At 34.7% G+C, this 14,858-nt stretch overlaps 2 protein-coding genes across 2 annotated transcripts; one reads left to right on the forward strand and one right to left on the reverse strand.

Moving 5' to 3' along the window:
- Positions 1 to 2,058: 2,058 nt before the first annotated feature.
- LOC110717270 (mitochondrial import inner membrane translocase subunit TIM14-3-like) lies at positions 2,059 to 6,072 on the forward strand. The gene is made up of 3 exons (XM_021895926.1): positions 2,059 to 2,363; positions 3,344 to 3,522; positions 5,611 to 6,072. The coding sequence occupies exons 1-3, from the start codon at positions 2,319 to 2,321 to the stop codon at positions 5,771 to 5,773; spliced, it is 387 nt and encodes a 128-aa protein (XP_021751618.1). The 5' UTR covers positions 2,059 to 2,318; the 3' UTR covers positions 5,774 to 6,072.
- A 1,694-nt stretch (positions 6,073 to 7,766) lies between these two features.
- Positions 7,767 to 14,312, reverse strand: LOC110717269. Its single transcript, XM_021895925.1, has 6 exons — positions 13,147 to 14,312; positions 11,893 to 12,084; positions 11,556 to 11,795; positions 11,210 to 11,427; positions 8,821 to 9,075; positions 7,767 to 8,281 (listed from the first exon to the last, which is right to left on the reverse strand). Exons 1-6 carry the CDS (start codon positions 13,577 to 13,579, stop codon positions 8,018 to 8,020), a joined length of 1,602 nt encoding a protein of 533 aa, XP_021751617.1. The 5' UTR covers positions 13,580 to 14,312; the 3' UTR covers positions 7,767 to 8,017.
- Between the last annotated feature and the right edge of the window lie 546 nt (positions 14,313 to 14,858).

Raw genomic sequence — 14,858 nt, forward strand, 5'->3', positions numbered from 1 at the left:
AACAAATGGAGCACATATAATATTATATCTGTTGGTTCTGTATGTTGTATCAAAGACAAGAACATCTCCATATATCCTATAGTCTTCTAGCATCATTGAATCTCTCCAAAAGATATTGCAAATTCTTCCTTCTTTGTCAAACTTCACTCTAAAAAAGAAGTTTGGATCCTCTGATTGTTCCTGACTTAAAATGTTCACTAAAGTTTGAGCATCTCCAGCCTCAATTTGTTCCATTCTTAACCTTGAGCAGAAATTTAGGTGATCTACAACATTATGGCCTATATTCTGTTCTCCTCCAGCCTCTGTAGCCATGTAATTGTAAGTGTCCATTGTAGTTAGACCTGAAGATTTCATTGTTTTGATTGTTACAACTTTTTCCTGTCATTTTTCTTTCAGAACGATGCAAATAATGCCACTGTGGCTTTGTTAGCTCGTGGTTATGCTGAATAACATGAGCCACCACCTCAAACTGTCCTTCTTTATTCACTTTTGCTCTTATGCATGCCTTGCAATTTGATCTTGTAATGGATACTTGTCTTGGCTTTCTTGTTTTTACATTTACATCCTCTTCATCAACCATTTCAACTAACTTTGTTTTCTTCTGACCTGAATGTCTCTTTCCCTCAGCAGAGCACACATAGTTTTTCTCAGTTACTATTTTTGTGTGTTGTTTGAATCTAGTTGTATGTTTTCTTATTGAAAACCCCAGTATAGCAGCATGTTTTTCATACAATTCCAAAATTTCTTCAAAAGTTTCTCTTACCACACCAACAAATGATCCTCTAAGATCTAAACCATAAGCATCAATTGGATTTGTATCTGTTATTTAATACAAACAAATCAGATAATAACCACAGACATCATAAAAAAAAGGGTAACATTCCTTTGAAAATAGGGTAACTTTTATGCATGAAAAAGGTAACATTTAGGCATTGAAAGGGTTACTTTTTGCATACAATCTGAATTTTCAGCATACAATCTGAGTGTAACATTTGAGCATAAATAGGGTAACTTTTATGCATGAAAAAGGTAACATTTAGGCATTCAAAGGGTTACTTTTTGCATACAATCTGAATTTTCAGCATACAATCTGAGTGTAACATTTGAGCATAAATAGGGTCACTTTTAAGCATGAAAAGGGTAACATTTAGGTATTCAAAGGGTTACTTTTTGCATGCAATCTAAAAAGTTTTGCATTCAATCTGAGGGTAACATTTAGGCATAAGTATGGTCACGTTTATGCATGAAAAGGGTAACAATTATGTATTCAAAGGGTTACTTTTTGCATACAATCTCAAAAATTCATAGAAATTACCTTCAGTTGCATCTGATTTGGTTGTTTGTTCTGAATTTGAATCAATTGATTTATCAGGAACCACTTGATTTTCTGCATTGTGAATTGCGTCTTCTGCATTCTCAATTGCTTCATCTGCATTATCGATTGCTTCATCTGCATTATCGATTGCTTCATCTGCATTGTCTGGATTGTTGAATATTGGTACGAATTCATCTCCAAAACAATTAGTTTCTTCTTCTTCTATAATCGATCGATTTAAATCGATTTCAAATTCAGTCTCAATTTGCCTCTGTTTTTGTAGCAATTCGTGAATGAGATTGCTGCAATTTGTTGTATCGAAAGTCGAATTCTCCATTGATGATCGAATTCTGCAATTTGTAAGTTTTCTCACTTTCTTTGTCCTTAATTGATGATCGAATTCTTCTATTTGTGCGTTTTCTCACCTTTTTTCTCCTCGATTGATGATCGATTTCTGCAATTTTTGCGTTTTCTAACCTTTTTTCTCCTCGATTGATGTTCGTTTTCTGCAATTTTTGCGATTTCTCACTTTCTCTCTCCTCAATGGATGATTGATAGCTGCGTTTTCTCACTTTCTCTCTCCTCCATTGTTGTTCTGCGTTTTTTTTTATTTTTAGGTATCTGAAATTCTGCGATTTTTTTTTTTTAAAAAAAAAACACGTGCGAAAACCCGATGTACAGTAAAAATACTGTACACCGGGTACATGCAAATGAGTTTGTTCATCTAATAATAATAATAATAATAATAAATTAAAATAAAATAAATAAAATAAAAACGAAGTTGGTTATCAATTATCATCGTCTTGTTCCTCAAGACAACTGATTTTTAAAACCTGGGGATCCTAAGGCGGCGAAGCACTACTCCACCGCCTACATTATTCTAGCACTCTCTTCTAATTTCCAATTTTCCGATAAATATCTGCAGAGCCCTAATTCCTGTTAAATCCCCTATGCAATTTTGTTTTTACGGAGAGAAAACTCCAGGATTTCTACCCCCATTTCCATGTCCTCTTACACTCCTGCACATTCCAAAGATACATTCGACATGGTATATACTTCTTCGTCTTTCTTGTCTTCTGGATTTTGATTTTCCTGATTAATTGATTTCATTACTGTTTTTGTTTATTTTAGCTTGTTCATAGTTTATGATTCCTGAGTTTCTTGTTTGAATTTTATCTTTGGTATAAGTGCTATGTGATGATATTTGTTCTTACAAATTTAGTGGAAAAATTATTTAGTTTTATTGTTTGATAGATTTTTTAATTTCATAATATGGGAATTTTGCTGCCTTGGTTTAGTAAATTGATTTGATATTGCCTGAATAAGTTTTGTTAAATTTAATTATATATTTTGTTGGACAAAGCTAATTTGTAAATGAACTTGAAAAGTTTTGAAGTATTGGCTTGTCAATATTCGGAATCCAATTTTTACGGAAGAGCGGTAAATAAGGGTCTTCCCTTATGGGAATAAGGCTTTGATTGATTGAGCGGTAAATAACGGTCTGTTTGGTTCTGGGTAATAAACAATGGTTAAGGTAATGATGTTATAAGTAGCATTGTAAAGAGGATTTCATGCCAATGCCCAAGGTAATGCTAGTCCGTTTTCAAGTACCTCATTTTCATTGCAAGATTCCATTACCATCCATTATCATTTTAAAGGTGGGATAGTGTGGTAATGAAAATTTGTGAAAAACACATGTTTGTAAGTAGAATTACATACAAATCCATTATGACTCCCACAAATTTATGACCTCTTACCAAACACGGCATTAGTTATATCTTCAGTAACAAGGAAATTAAATGCAAGGATTCTTGTATCAGGTACTGACTTGGGACTATCAATCGGGGTATGGATAGTCTCTTCTTTTTTTTCAAAGATTGTTGCTTGAAAATTTATGTATAAGATTGATGCTTGATGATGAACAGATGTGCTATTGACTATGCTCCTTTTCTTACTGGTAGGTGTAGTAGCTTTTTATCGGCGTTCCCATTGCTTGTACCTAACCGTTTAGGGTCTGAATTTTGACAGGCAGCTCCCCTTGTTGCTGGACTTTGTGTAGCAGCAGCTGCTTTAGCTGGTAGAAAAGGTATTCTAGCTTGGCAAGCATTTAAAGCAAGACCTCCTACAGCTAGAATGCGTAGATTTTATGATGGCGGGTTTCAGCAAAGCATGACTAGAAGGGAAGCAGCCCAGATCCTTGGCGTCAGGTACTTCAATATTTCGCGTAAAATACATGACTTGATGTTACTTAATATTAGTGATTGAGGAATTACTTATTTTTCTTAATCATCAATTTTTATTGTTAGTGCTAGCTTCTTAGTCATTTCGTTTTTGGTAGATTGGTAGGTGTCAAAGTTGTGACTAGTTGTCTAGTGTCAAACAAGAAAAACAATTTTTGCTGCAAATTGATCAAGTTTAGATGAGGCATGTTCATGCATGAGCATGTTAAACCTATGCATGCGGATTACATTCAGACATACCTTTGTGACAAATTGAGCTTACTGGTGTAAAGACTTTATCTAGAGATGTGAACTAGATATACTAGGGTTAGGAGTAATAATCCACATTTAGCTAAAAGGATAGATTCTTATAAATTAGCGATATCAACATGACTCTTACCCTGAAGAGGCTTCCACTATTGGTGGACACTAGCTGCTGTTATACACAGACTTACCCATGTGATGCTGTGGTGAAAAATAAGTTTCTAGTCGAACCTTAATTTAATGTGCAACAGTAGTTTGCTCCTTCAAATTGTATAAAAAATGCATCCTGTGTAATGATTCATTATAAATTTATAATTTAGTCTGTGATAATCCCAAAGCGAAAGGTATAATGATCTTTGACTTGATTAGAGATGAATAGTTCATAAAAATTTTAGATGTCCAGCTAGGTTACATCGTCACTTCTTTGGATTTTAGTCTAGCAAAGTCAAGCTTCAGATCCATATTAAATTAGTTTGAACATTCAATACATGGTCTACATTTTTTTTTTTTTTTACTAGCGACTGAATTGGCCCCTAAATTTAATTTCATTTTTTGAAAATTCCAAATCATAGACCAAGCAGTTGTGGTAACCTTGAGCATGAATGCTAGTATCCAATGAAAGTATATTATCTTTTCAAATTGAGAAAAGATTTCTCTACCTTGCATCAGAATCAGCACATTGATATCAAGACAGGTTGACTTTGAGAAATCTGAAAAAGATTTCTCTACCTTGCAAGATCAAGTGTAATTATATTGTCTTTTCTTGGTTTAAAGACGCAAGGATCAGCCTTTTGGATTTTGCCACAGATAAAATAATGATATACCCCAAAAGTCCTTAACAATGTCAAAGTCTTATGGCTTTAATGTACCCAAGGGTTCGTGAGGTTATTTGTTCTGATAGGAGACATTTTTTTCATAATATATGTATTAACAAATTAACACCTTTATTACATGTGCTCTTATTCCTTGCGCTTTAACGCTAGATCTGCAATTACCGACTTTCCATACCTGTGTTATATGTGATACTAGAGTCACCCGTGATAGAAATTCATGAGGATTACTCCCCCAAATCCCTCCGCCTATAATAATATTGTATGAACATTCTTGGATCATGTGCATGAAGATATGTGATCTTCATGGTTCCGTGTTACCTGTCCCTGAAACTGTTGTTACAGCTTTATATTGAAAGAGAAGCTACATATGTCATTGAGAGCAAAAATAAAGTGCCAAGTGCCAGTTAGAGATATAAAATATCATTTGGCAGGTCATTGATATTGTGCTGCACCCCTAGTGTGATAGAATCTCCTTAGTTGATAATTAACCGTTGTAAGATTTGAAATAAGCTTTATAGTTATAGTTCGGTGGGAAGAGTCTTGTTTTAGGAATGGAATGTCCATCACAGGAATTCAATTGGTGTAAGGGCAATATGCTCCTCAAATTTCAGTGCTGCCGTCTGCAATGTACAAGCCTTGGTTAAATTGTTAATTTCTGAATGCTGGTGACCTATTCCCAGAAAGATGGCGATATCATTAGGTTTTCGGGGATATTGATTTGGTATTGGTTAAATGAAGACAGAAAGTTTATACTTGTATCTTGTAAATCATCCCCAAGTGTCCACCATGAGTCAGTATATGCAACGCACAGCTTAAATATTATTAGTGAATTGTGACCTTATTGAGAATGGACGACGCCGTTGATAATTTGATCACTACTCTCCTAAGTTTCATAAATTTCAGTTTTTGCCTACTCTTCTTAATATTAAGTAACTTTGAGTGTTATGCTCTATTGAATTTGGTTACTGTATTTTGACAGGGAGAGGGAAAGCGTAGCTATTGAGAAGATAAAGGAAGCACATAGAAGAGTGATGATTGCAAATCATCCTGATGCAGGTGGCAGCCATTACCTGGCTTCAAAAATCAATGAAGCAAAAGATATGCTGCTAGGTAAGCCGAAAAACACTGGATCAGTGTTTTAAGGTTTATGCTTCATACCATGCTGTGGGTTCAGAACATGTCGAGATGGAGCTTGCAAGACCATTTTTTTTTTACAAGAAGAAAAGGGATTTCATTAATAAAATATAGCCAAATGGCACTTACATATAATAATTCCTAAAAATCAAGAATTCCAACACAAGTACATAACACCTTAAAACTAAGTCCATTTTTTGTTCTAGGAGTATTAATCATATCTATTGTGATCTTTTTATACTAGTGATTCTATTTGTATTGTACACCATATTCATTGTGATATCAGATAACCACTTGTTACAATCTATATGAGCTGATTGATTAACTTTTACTATTCCATTATGGCTTTGGCTGCGATGATTGAGACATTCAATATTTTTTTTTACTTTTTTTTTTCGAGGAAATTGCGACATTCAAGATGATTTGCAGTCATGTTGATAATATTGTACTTCGTAAAAATTAGTGATAATGGAGTATGACAGCTAATTTTGGACAAAGATAGTACGTAAATCTATGCAAAATTTTCATGAGGTAAACTGAATGATGGCCTAGTCACCATTGAGTCATCCTCAATAACAATGTCATACAAGTTACAAGGATACATTGCGTTTTATCATTTGATTTCTCCTTAGGGCATGCTTGATTTGATTTCTTCTTAGGGCATGCTTGGATTGGGGAAGATGTATTACTAGGGTAATAAAAGTCAAACTAAGCAAAATGAAAGTGCAAATAGGGAAGGAGGAGATAGTGATGGTGTGATTGTAAGAAAAATTATGTAGTGATGGTGTGATAGGTGAAAAAAGAGGAACTAATACCCTCATTTTGGGGGTAATAGTCACACAAAGGGGAGGGTTGGTAACTATTACCCTCATTATGAGGGTAATAATTCATTTATCTCTCTATTTTCCTCATGACACAATTACTTTATTTAATTTGTAAACACCATTCCTCCTACAACAACACGTCTAATTTCTTATGTTTTTTCAAGTTTGATTTTTATTACTCCTTAATATATTATCCCCAATCCAAGCAAGACCTTATATGAATTTATTTTTTATGAGCATAACTTATTTGAATGTATTTTTTCCTAAACTAAACGCATCATAATTTATAATAACCTATTTTGGTTGTTATTGTTAATTATATGGGTAGCCCTTGTTTATATGAACTAACATCATCCATTCTAAACTTGACTAATTCGATTTAAATGAATATAAGGCGAATATATTACTATGTATTACCCTCTTTTCATATTCTTGTTAACATTGAAAAAGTATGATACTATTTACAAAATCTACACAATTAGATTATTTATTTATTTTTTATTTTAATTTTTTGAGAGAGTATACAATTAGATTTTGTCATATTCGTCTAAATATGTAGATTAATGTTTTTCAACTTTTAATGATTTTGTATAATGTGTATTTAAGATATCGATTATCAAGTATTTCCTCCATTTTCATTTACTTGACCTATAGCCTTTTGGCACACAATTTAAGGAAGAGATTAAAAAAGATAAACATAAGCTAAATCAAAAAATTAAAACCATAAAACCCCAATTTCTTTTTTTTTTTTTTTTTTTTTTTGCATTAAAAATATCGTTTGTCTTCTTTAATTAAATTTTTAAATTGCATGTCATGAGACTATAGGTCAAGTAAATTGAAACAGAAGTATGTGAACTGAAAGCTGTGTAAAAACTAAATAGGCAAAAGAAACAGATAGAGTATTAATTATAATCATCACAACCTTAATTATTATAAACAAATTATTAATCATTAGTTTGAAATTATCTACAATGATAATATATTATATCTATCAGGTTGAGGCATAATCTTGTGTAGTTGAAAAACTACCCTTAAACCAGGCCAGTAAGGTTAGAATACAAGGCTAACCAATTTGATTGGTGTAACAAACAAATTGGAGTTAACTTGAAAGTATTATCTATGTCAGTTTGATTCACTTACTTTCAACCTGAATGTCAAAGTGCTAAATCTAAGAATATTGGGGAAGATGAAACTTAACTTGGTGTAAAAAGTGATCAGTACAAGCAAGATTTCAGTCTGAACCAGAATGCACCATCTCTGATTTATATTATGCGGATTCTTAGTGAGGGTAGTAATTATGCCTCATTTCGTTTACTCCACAAGGCCAAGCAAGCTAGCATATTTACAACGTTACTCTAACAAGTAAACATTCCAGAGTGCTGAACAAAAAAGTAATGGTGAAAAAGAAAAAAAAAATGGTATGAAGTCTCATTCTTGCAAGGCATTAGCACCAGGTGCGTCTTCTTCAGGTGTGTTAGCCAAAGACTGGTCTGTATCTATTAGATCTGTAATATAATCCAAGGGACCCCGCGGATCTCCGAAAAGTGTGGATAGTATTTGTCTGTGACACTCATCACAGAAGTATAAGTAAGAGAAGTGACCTTCACTCGGAAGCATATACAAAGTAGCGCCTGGTAGGATGCGGCTGATGTACTGAGCCATAGATGGTGGTACAACATGATCATCCAAGCCCTGTCACCAATTACCATATTCAGTGGAGTGCTAAAAACCAAGTAAAATATATTGAATTTTGAGCATGGTGTCAGTCCTAAAGCAGGTGAAGTTTTGACAAATTACTAAGAGGGACAAACATATGATAATTATCAACCACAATCTTGTTGGCCGGTTGTCTTCAACAATTAAAAATAGGTCCTACAGTTTTAAAAATTATGTGTGTAGGTCAGCATTTAGTAAGCATAAGTTCTGTTCAGTATAATAAGTTAAAGTTAATTCCAGAAAGTCCATAAAAAATAATGGTCCTCTCGTTAACAAAGCTGGAAACATTTCAAACATTTTAGCTGATATCAGGTGCAGCCAAAATGTATACGATTTTTTTTTTTTTTTTTTTTTTTTTTTTTTTTTTTTTTTTTTTAAATCAAAGACATAATGACACAATGTGGAAAATCAGGGGCTATGAAATTGAAAAACGAATAGTAAAATATGTTATAAAGAAATTATTGATAGAAAAACAGTATATGGGAGGGGGGAAAAAAAAGAGTTATGAGACAAACCTGCCAAATGTGTATTGGCCCTGAAAATCCAGTTAATTCACATTCTGCTTGCCTGTATATCGACTTCAGCCATGGAAGGATGCCTGTACCCGGGCACCTCCTCCTCATCTGTAAGTCTGCAAGGCTAAAACCCCAGTCTGACACTTGTAGCACGGATTCTTCAATGAATGATTTCATACGACCTTGTCTGACAGACTCTTCCACATCCCTCTGCCAAAATTCTTCAAAACTCTCCTTTTCAATCAAAGCCTTATCCTGCATAAGGGTGATGATCAGGGTTTACTAAAGGCCTAAAGCATCATGTAAAATCTGTCTACACATAAAAAAATACACTGGCATATCTTCTCTAGGAATGGTCTACTGACAGAAAGATGTACCTAACCTGAAACAAAAATCTAACTAAAGCAGTACAGAGTCCCATGAAAGCAATTTTGCCATAAAGCTAAGCAGTAGTAAGTAGTTATTACTGGACTTTGTAGTGACAAAAATTAATGACCTATTGGGTAGGTGTGGTAATGGCAGCCGAATTTCAATACAATTTTGTTAAAAGAGCATCATGTCAAAGTGGATGGTAACCGTAATTGGTCTATGGACGGAAAGATGTACCTAACCTAAAGCAACATTTATTTACAGCAAAATACATAGTAATTGTAATACTTACTACTTTCCTAGAGGTTGTAGTGATTATAACATTAACGGCATATTGGGTAGGTGTGGTAATGGACTAAATGGCAATAGATTCTAAATACTTTTTTGTTTGAAGAGCCATATGCCAATGTGGAAGGTAATGGCAATGGATTTAAAATACATAGTAATTGTAGTACTAGTAATGCATGTCCACCCCCAAATATCTCTTTTTCTTCATAAAACACCACTACTTCTAAAGCAGGCATAACTGGTAAAAATGAAGTTCCAATGCCATAAACATTGTCATGCCACTATTCTTACCAAATTATATATAAATTCATTACTATCATTCCTTGCATTACCACCTAAACAGGCTGTAAACAACGATAGTCAGATTAAGGGGGTGTTCGGTTGTCTTTTGGAACGGATTGGGATTGAGTAGAATCCATTCCAATGTTTGGTTAAGCATTTTTTGTCATGGAATCTCATACTAATGGTGTCTAACTCCATTCCAACCCCGTACAATCTCAAACCCACCTCCACCCCAAAGATTTTAAATCTATTCCACCCTAGATAAAAACCCTAACTAGATATAAATCCATTCCAATTGTAGTGATTATAACATTAACGGCATATTGGGTAGGTGTGGTAATGGACTAAATGGCAATAGATTCTAAATACTTTTTTGTTTGAAGAGCCATATGCCAATGTGGAAGGTAATGGCAATGGATTTAAAATACATAGTAATTGTAGTACTAGTAATGCATGTCCACCCCCAAATATCTCTTTTTCTTCATAAAACACCACTACTTTTAAAGCAGGCATAACTGGTAAACATGAAGTTCCAATGCCATAAACATTGTCATGCCACTATTCTTACCAAATTATATATAAATTCATTACTATCATTCCTTGCATTACCACCTAAACAGGCTGTAAACAACGATAGTCAGACTAAGGGGGTGTTCGGTTGTCTTTTGGAATGGATTGGGATTGAGTAGAATCCATTCCAATGTTTGGTTAAGCATTTTTTGTCATGGAATCTCATACTAATGGTGTCTAACTCCATTCCAACCCCGTACAATCTCATACCCACCTCCTAGAGGTGATCATTGGGCGGGCCAGGCCGAAGCAAAAAAATTGCCCATTTCTCGGGCCGGTCCAAGCTTCGGGCCGAAATTGTTGTGCCCAAACCCGCCCAAAATGGTCGGGCCGGGCGGGCTTTTCGGGTCATTTTCGGGCCTGACCAAAAAACAACTAAATATGCATAAAAACGCATTCCCAAACCCGCCCAAAAAAATCGGGCCGGGTCCAATCCAATTTCGGGCCGTAAAATTCTGCCCAAAACCCGCCAAAAATCGGGCCGGGCCAACTTTGATCACCTCCACCCCAAAGATTTTAAATCTATTCCACCCTAGATAAAAACCCTAACTAGATACAAATCCATTCCAATTTTACACCAAACAAGTTTAGCAAGGTATGGGGTTCTCAATCCATACCACGATGGTATGGGTTCCCAATCCATTCCATTCCGATTAGTTGAACCAAAAGACCCCTAATAAATGATAAACGGACAAGGAAGTACATGTATAGAGGAAGCACATAAGCATTGGTTACAAGTAACAAGCACAGAAGCACAGGTTACAAATACCAAGAAAATCAGTAGGACCAAGGGCATAAAATGACTGCCTGATAACTACTTCGTATCTTTTTCCCTAGTTACATATAATTTCACAAGTGACCACATAAGTAAAAAACATACCTTTTCCCCGAGTGTCAGAGAGAACCATTTCTCAAGTGTTCCATGCTTTCCAGAAAAGAAGCTTCGGCGATAAAAATGAGAAAGAAAGCTGGGGAATCTCCTGGCTGTGGAGAACATGAACTTCCTTCTTTGCTCCCATTTTTCCCATGTCTTACTTGTCTCTTCCTTAGTCATGCTAGATTCGTAAGGGTTGACCATAGGAGCAACAAATGCTGCACCTGCCAGTTTATTAAAAAAAAAAAAAAAAAAAAAAAAGCACCATAAACAGTTCAGTCACTCAAGGATACAACATTGCTAAAGCTTGGACACTGTTCTTTTGGTTGACCTATAAACATGGTATCTATACCTGCAATTCTGTTTGAGATAAACTTGATTGCTGCCCATGCATGCATTGCTGCACTAGAGTGTCCAAACACCCAAAACTTATCTTTCAGAGCCAAAGCATTAGCAAGGTGCTGCATATCCATGGCTGATGAGTTAAGGTTCCGTGACGGGTCAGGGTCACTCTCACCAAAGCCGGGAAGATCATATGTTATCAAACGAACACCAAACTCTTCCAGTAGGGAGGCTTTGATTCCAGGTATACCTTTCATGCAAATACTTCCAATTACAAAAGGGTAAAACAAACAGGCTAAAGTCTTCTAAGGTTCACCAATACTCTTATATCATTTTTGCAAATATACCTGAAAGTCTTGAAGAAAGAAACGCATGTGGAGAAATCAGTGTAAATCTAGCTCTGTTGCCTGAAAGACCCTGTTCAAGATATGCTATATGCCGACCATCTGGAAGTAGTACAGTACTAGCATTAGGAGGATGTATAAGCATTTTCTTCACAATTGGAGCTGGATTTTGGTGTGCGTTATTTACATTCAGTACTGCATGATAATCAAGATTGTCAGACACTCAGACTTGAAAGCTCTAACAGATAAACGGTGAGAATGCACCAGAAAAGCATAAATAAGACCATAAGCGCATAAAATATAAGTAAACCTATAACATATATATTGAAAGACAGATCAAATGCTAAGGATCGCAAATTTCACGCTAAAGAGAAAGTTTCTCTATGTAATAATGACACTTTAGGATTGACCGCAAAGAGAACAGCTACAACCATACTGTTACTAGGATCTATAACAGAAATTACTGCTAACTACAAACATCTCCCAATATAAGTGGCATATAAGATATTTGAAACCACTCTCTTATACTCTACATCCGAAAATAAATAATGAAGTACTCCATATTTCATCTCTTATCTGTGTTACTCAAACTCAACTATCAATCAATCATCGTCGGTCAGAGGTATGTGTCTAGGAGCCAAACTAGCCCAACTAGTGAAAATTTTGCATTTTTCTAGTCCAAAAGTGAAGTGTCTACATACAAGGCCTTATGACTTTATGAGAGTACTAAGTTTGCAACTAGGATAGTTGAAGTGAAATAAGGAGCTGAAATGACATAGGAGAGTATTATACCTATCTTATGATACTTCTACTATGCTATACACTGACTTCACCAATTAAGCATCAGAGAAAAAAAAAACAAGTATCCTTTATAAGAAAAGCACAGTTATTCCTATCATCGTGGATTCCATATTACAATCACTATGACAAGAGATTGTACAATGAAAAAAACAAAGTAGTATCAACATCATAACAAGAGAAATCAATCCATCTCAAAACTCCAATAACATAAAATCACAAACTACTCGGGTGCTGACCAGCTTTTCTAGGGCCCGGTACCTCTACTAAAGATATGGGATCAAATCTCGTCTACATCAGTGCCTCCTTTTTATGGCTCCCCATACACAAAAATAAACAATACCTTGACAACTCCAGTAAAAACAACAATAAACAACTAAACCCAAAGTAATTAAAACTACTAAACCTGAATTAATTAACAAATTACAAATAAAAACAATACAACAGAACAAAGATTACCTGCAAAAGCAAGGATGAAAACGAAAAAAATCACAGGCCAAACATGAACAGGGTCACGATCCTCAGGAAGATAATCATTCAAAAAACATAATCTATTAGAAATCTTTGCTAAAGGCGGTCCGAAATTCTGAGCAAAATAAGAATCCTCAGCAACTAAACTCTGTTGAACAATGTCTTTACACCCTCTAGAAAGGTCTAACAATAGTTCACCCCATGCTTTAGCAAACCCTTTGATCTGATCCTTCAAATCCTCCTCTTGTTCCCTTGTATCTCCTTCGAAGTGAGCATCGAAATTGAATTGTTTTGGATTATCTAATGATGGAATTGGTGATGCTACAAATGGATCGCCATTGTTATTATTATATCTAAGCCCATCATCTACTAAGCTAGCTAGTTCCTCTCTCCATGAACCTGACCTTCCAATATCTGCCATTTTTGCATCAAACTCAAGCTTCAAAAAAAAGTCTCAATTCATCAACTAAAGAAATTTCTGATGATTTGGGTTCAAAATAGAAACTGGGTTTACCTCAAATTTAAGACTTGAGTGTAAAAAATTTCTGGGGTTTTTTTTGTACTTTGGATAAAATCAAATAAAAAAAATAAATAAAATAAATAAAAACTTTAAATTATCAACTAATGAACTTTGATGACTTGATTAAAGCTTGAATTTGAAGCTTTGAGTATAAAATCAAAAAATAAAAAAGAAGAAATTAACTGGGATTTTGGAGGTTAAGCTTAAATCAGAAGCTAAGATGATGGATTTTTTTTTTTATGGGTATTTTCAGAAATTAAAAAGAATCAGCCTTGCTTGAAAATGAAGCATCACAAACATCAATGTCTTTTTCAAATCCCACAAAAATAAAACAAACAAATATAAATAAAGAAAAAATAGCAGAAAAAGATAAGAAAAACTGGTGGAATTCCCAGAAAACTAGAAAGATAGAGAGTTTAAGAAGAAGGGCCACAAAATCAGGCAAATGAGAGCATCATTACAGCAATGAAACAATTGTTTGTGAAAAGGCAAAAAGGGAGGGAGAGAGACTGAAAGAGTAGCATTTTTGGTAAACAAATTGATACTAACCACAACAAAACAGAAATTTAACCCTTGTTTTTAAAAAAGAAGTGATTTAAGTGTAAAAAGGAAGAATTTAGTAATGGAAGATGGGACCCCAAACCGACCAACAACTGCTCCACGCCTCCACCACTGACCGGACCTTTCGAATTAATAAGGATGAATTATATTCCATGTGGGACCACTTTTATGGACTCAGGGCCATGTCCTTGTTTCATTATTTACTCTTCACCGAATGGCGGTTGATGTTCTGTGATATTATTTGTGTATTTTTAAATTATCCGTGCTAATATATGGGATATATTTACGCGAAAGAAAAACAATATAAAGTGAAATGTTAGTAGTTGAATAACTATTGACGCATAGTAACTGTAAGCCAAGAAGTGTATAGGATGGCAATTGTGTAATTAAAATGATGTTTGGTGAAGGGAAGTGGGCCATTGCTTGTAACGATAGAGTGAAAGCATAACGGGACGAAAAAAAAGAAGCGGGAATTGAAAATGTAATAAAAAAAAAATGGGAATCTCACTCCTTTTGGCAGTAAGAAGATTGAAAAAGTAAAAAATAAAAATGGGAATGGAAGCAAGCTCATGAACAGTGATTGGTGTCGCCATTGTTCCCAAAATGTTGAATTCTCAAG

The sequence above is a fragment of the Chenopodium quinoa genome, unplaced genomic scaffold, assembly GCF_001683475.1.
Source record: "Chenopodium quinoa cultivar QQ74 unplaced genomic scaffold, ASM168347v1, whole genome shotgun sequence".
NCBI lineage: Eukaryota > Viridiplantae > Streptophyta > Magnoliopsida > Caryophyllales > Amaranthaceae > Chenopodium > Chenopodium quinoa.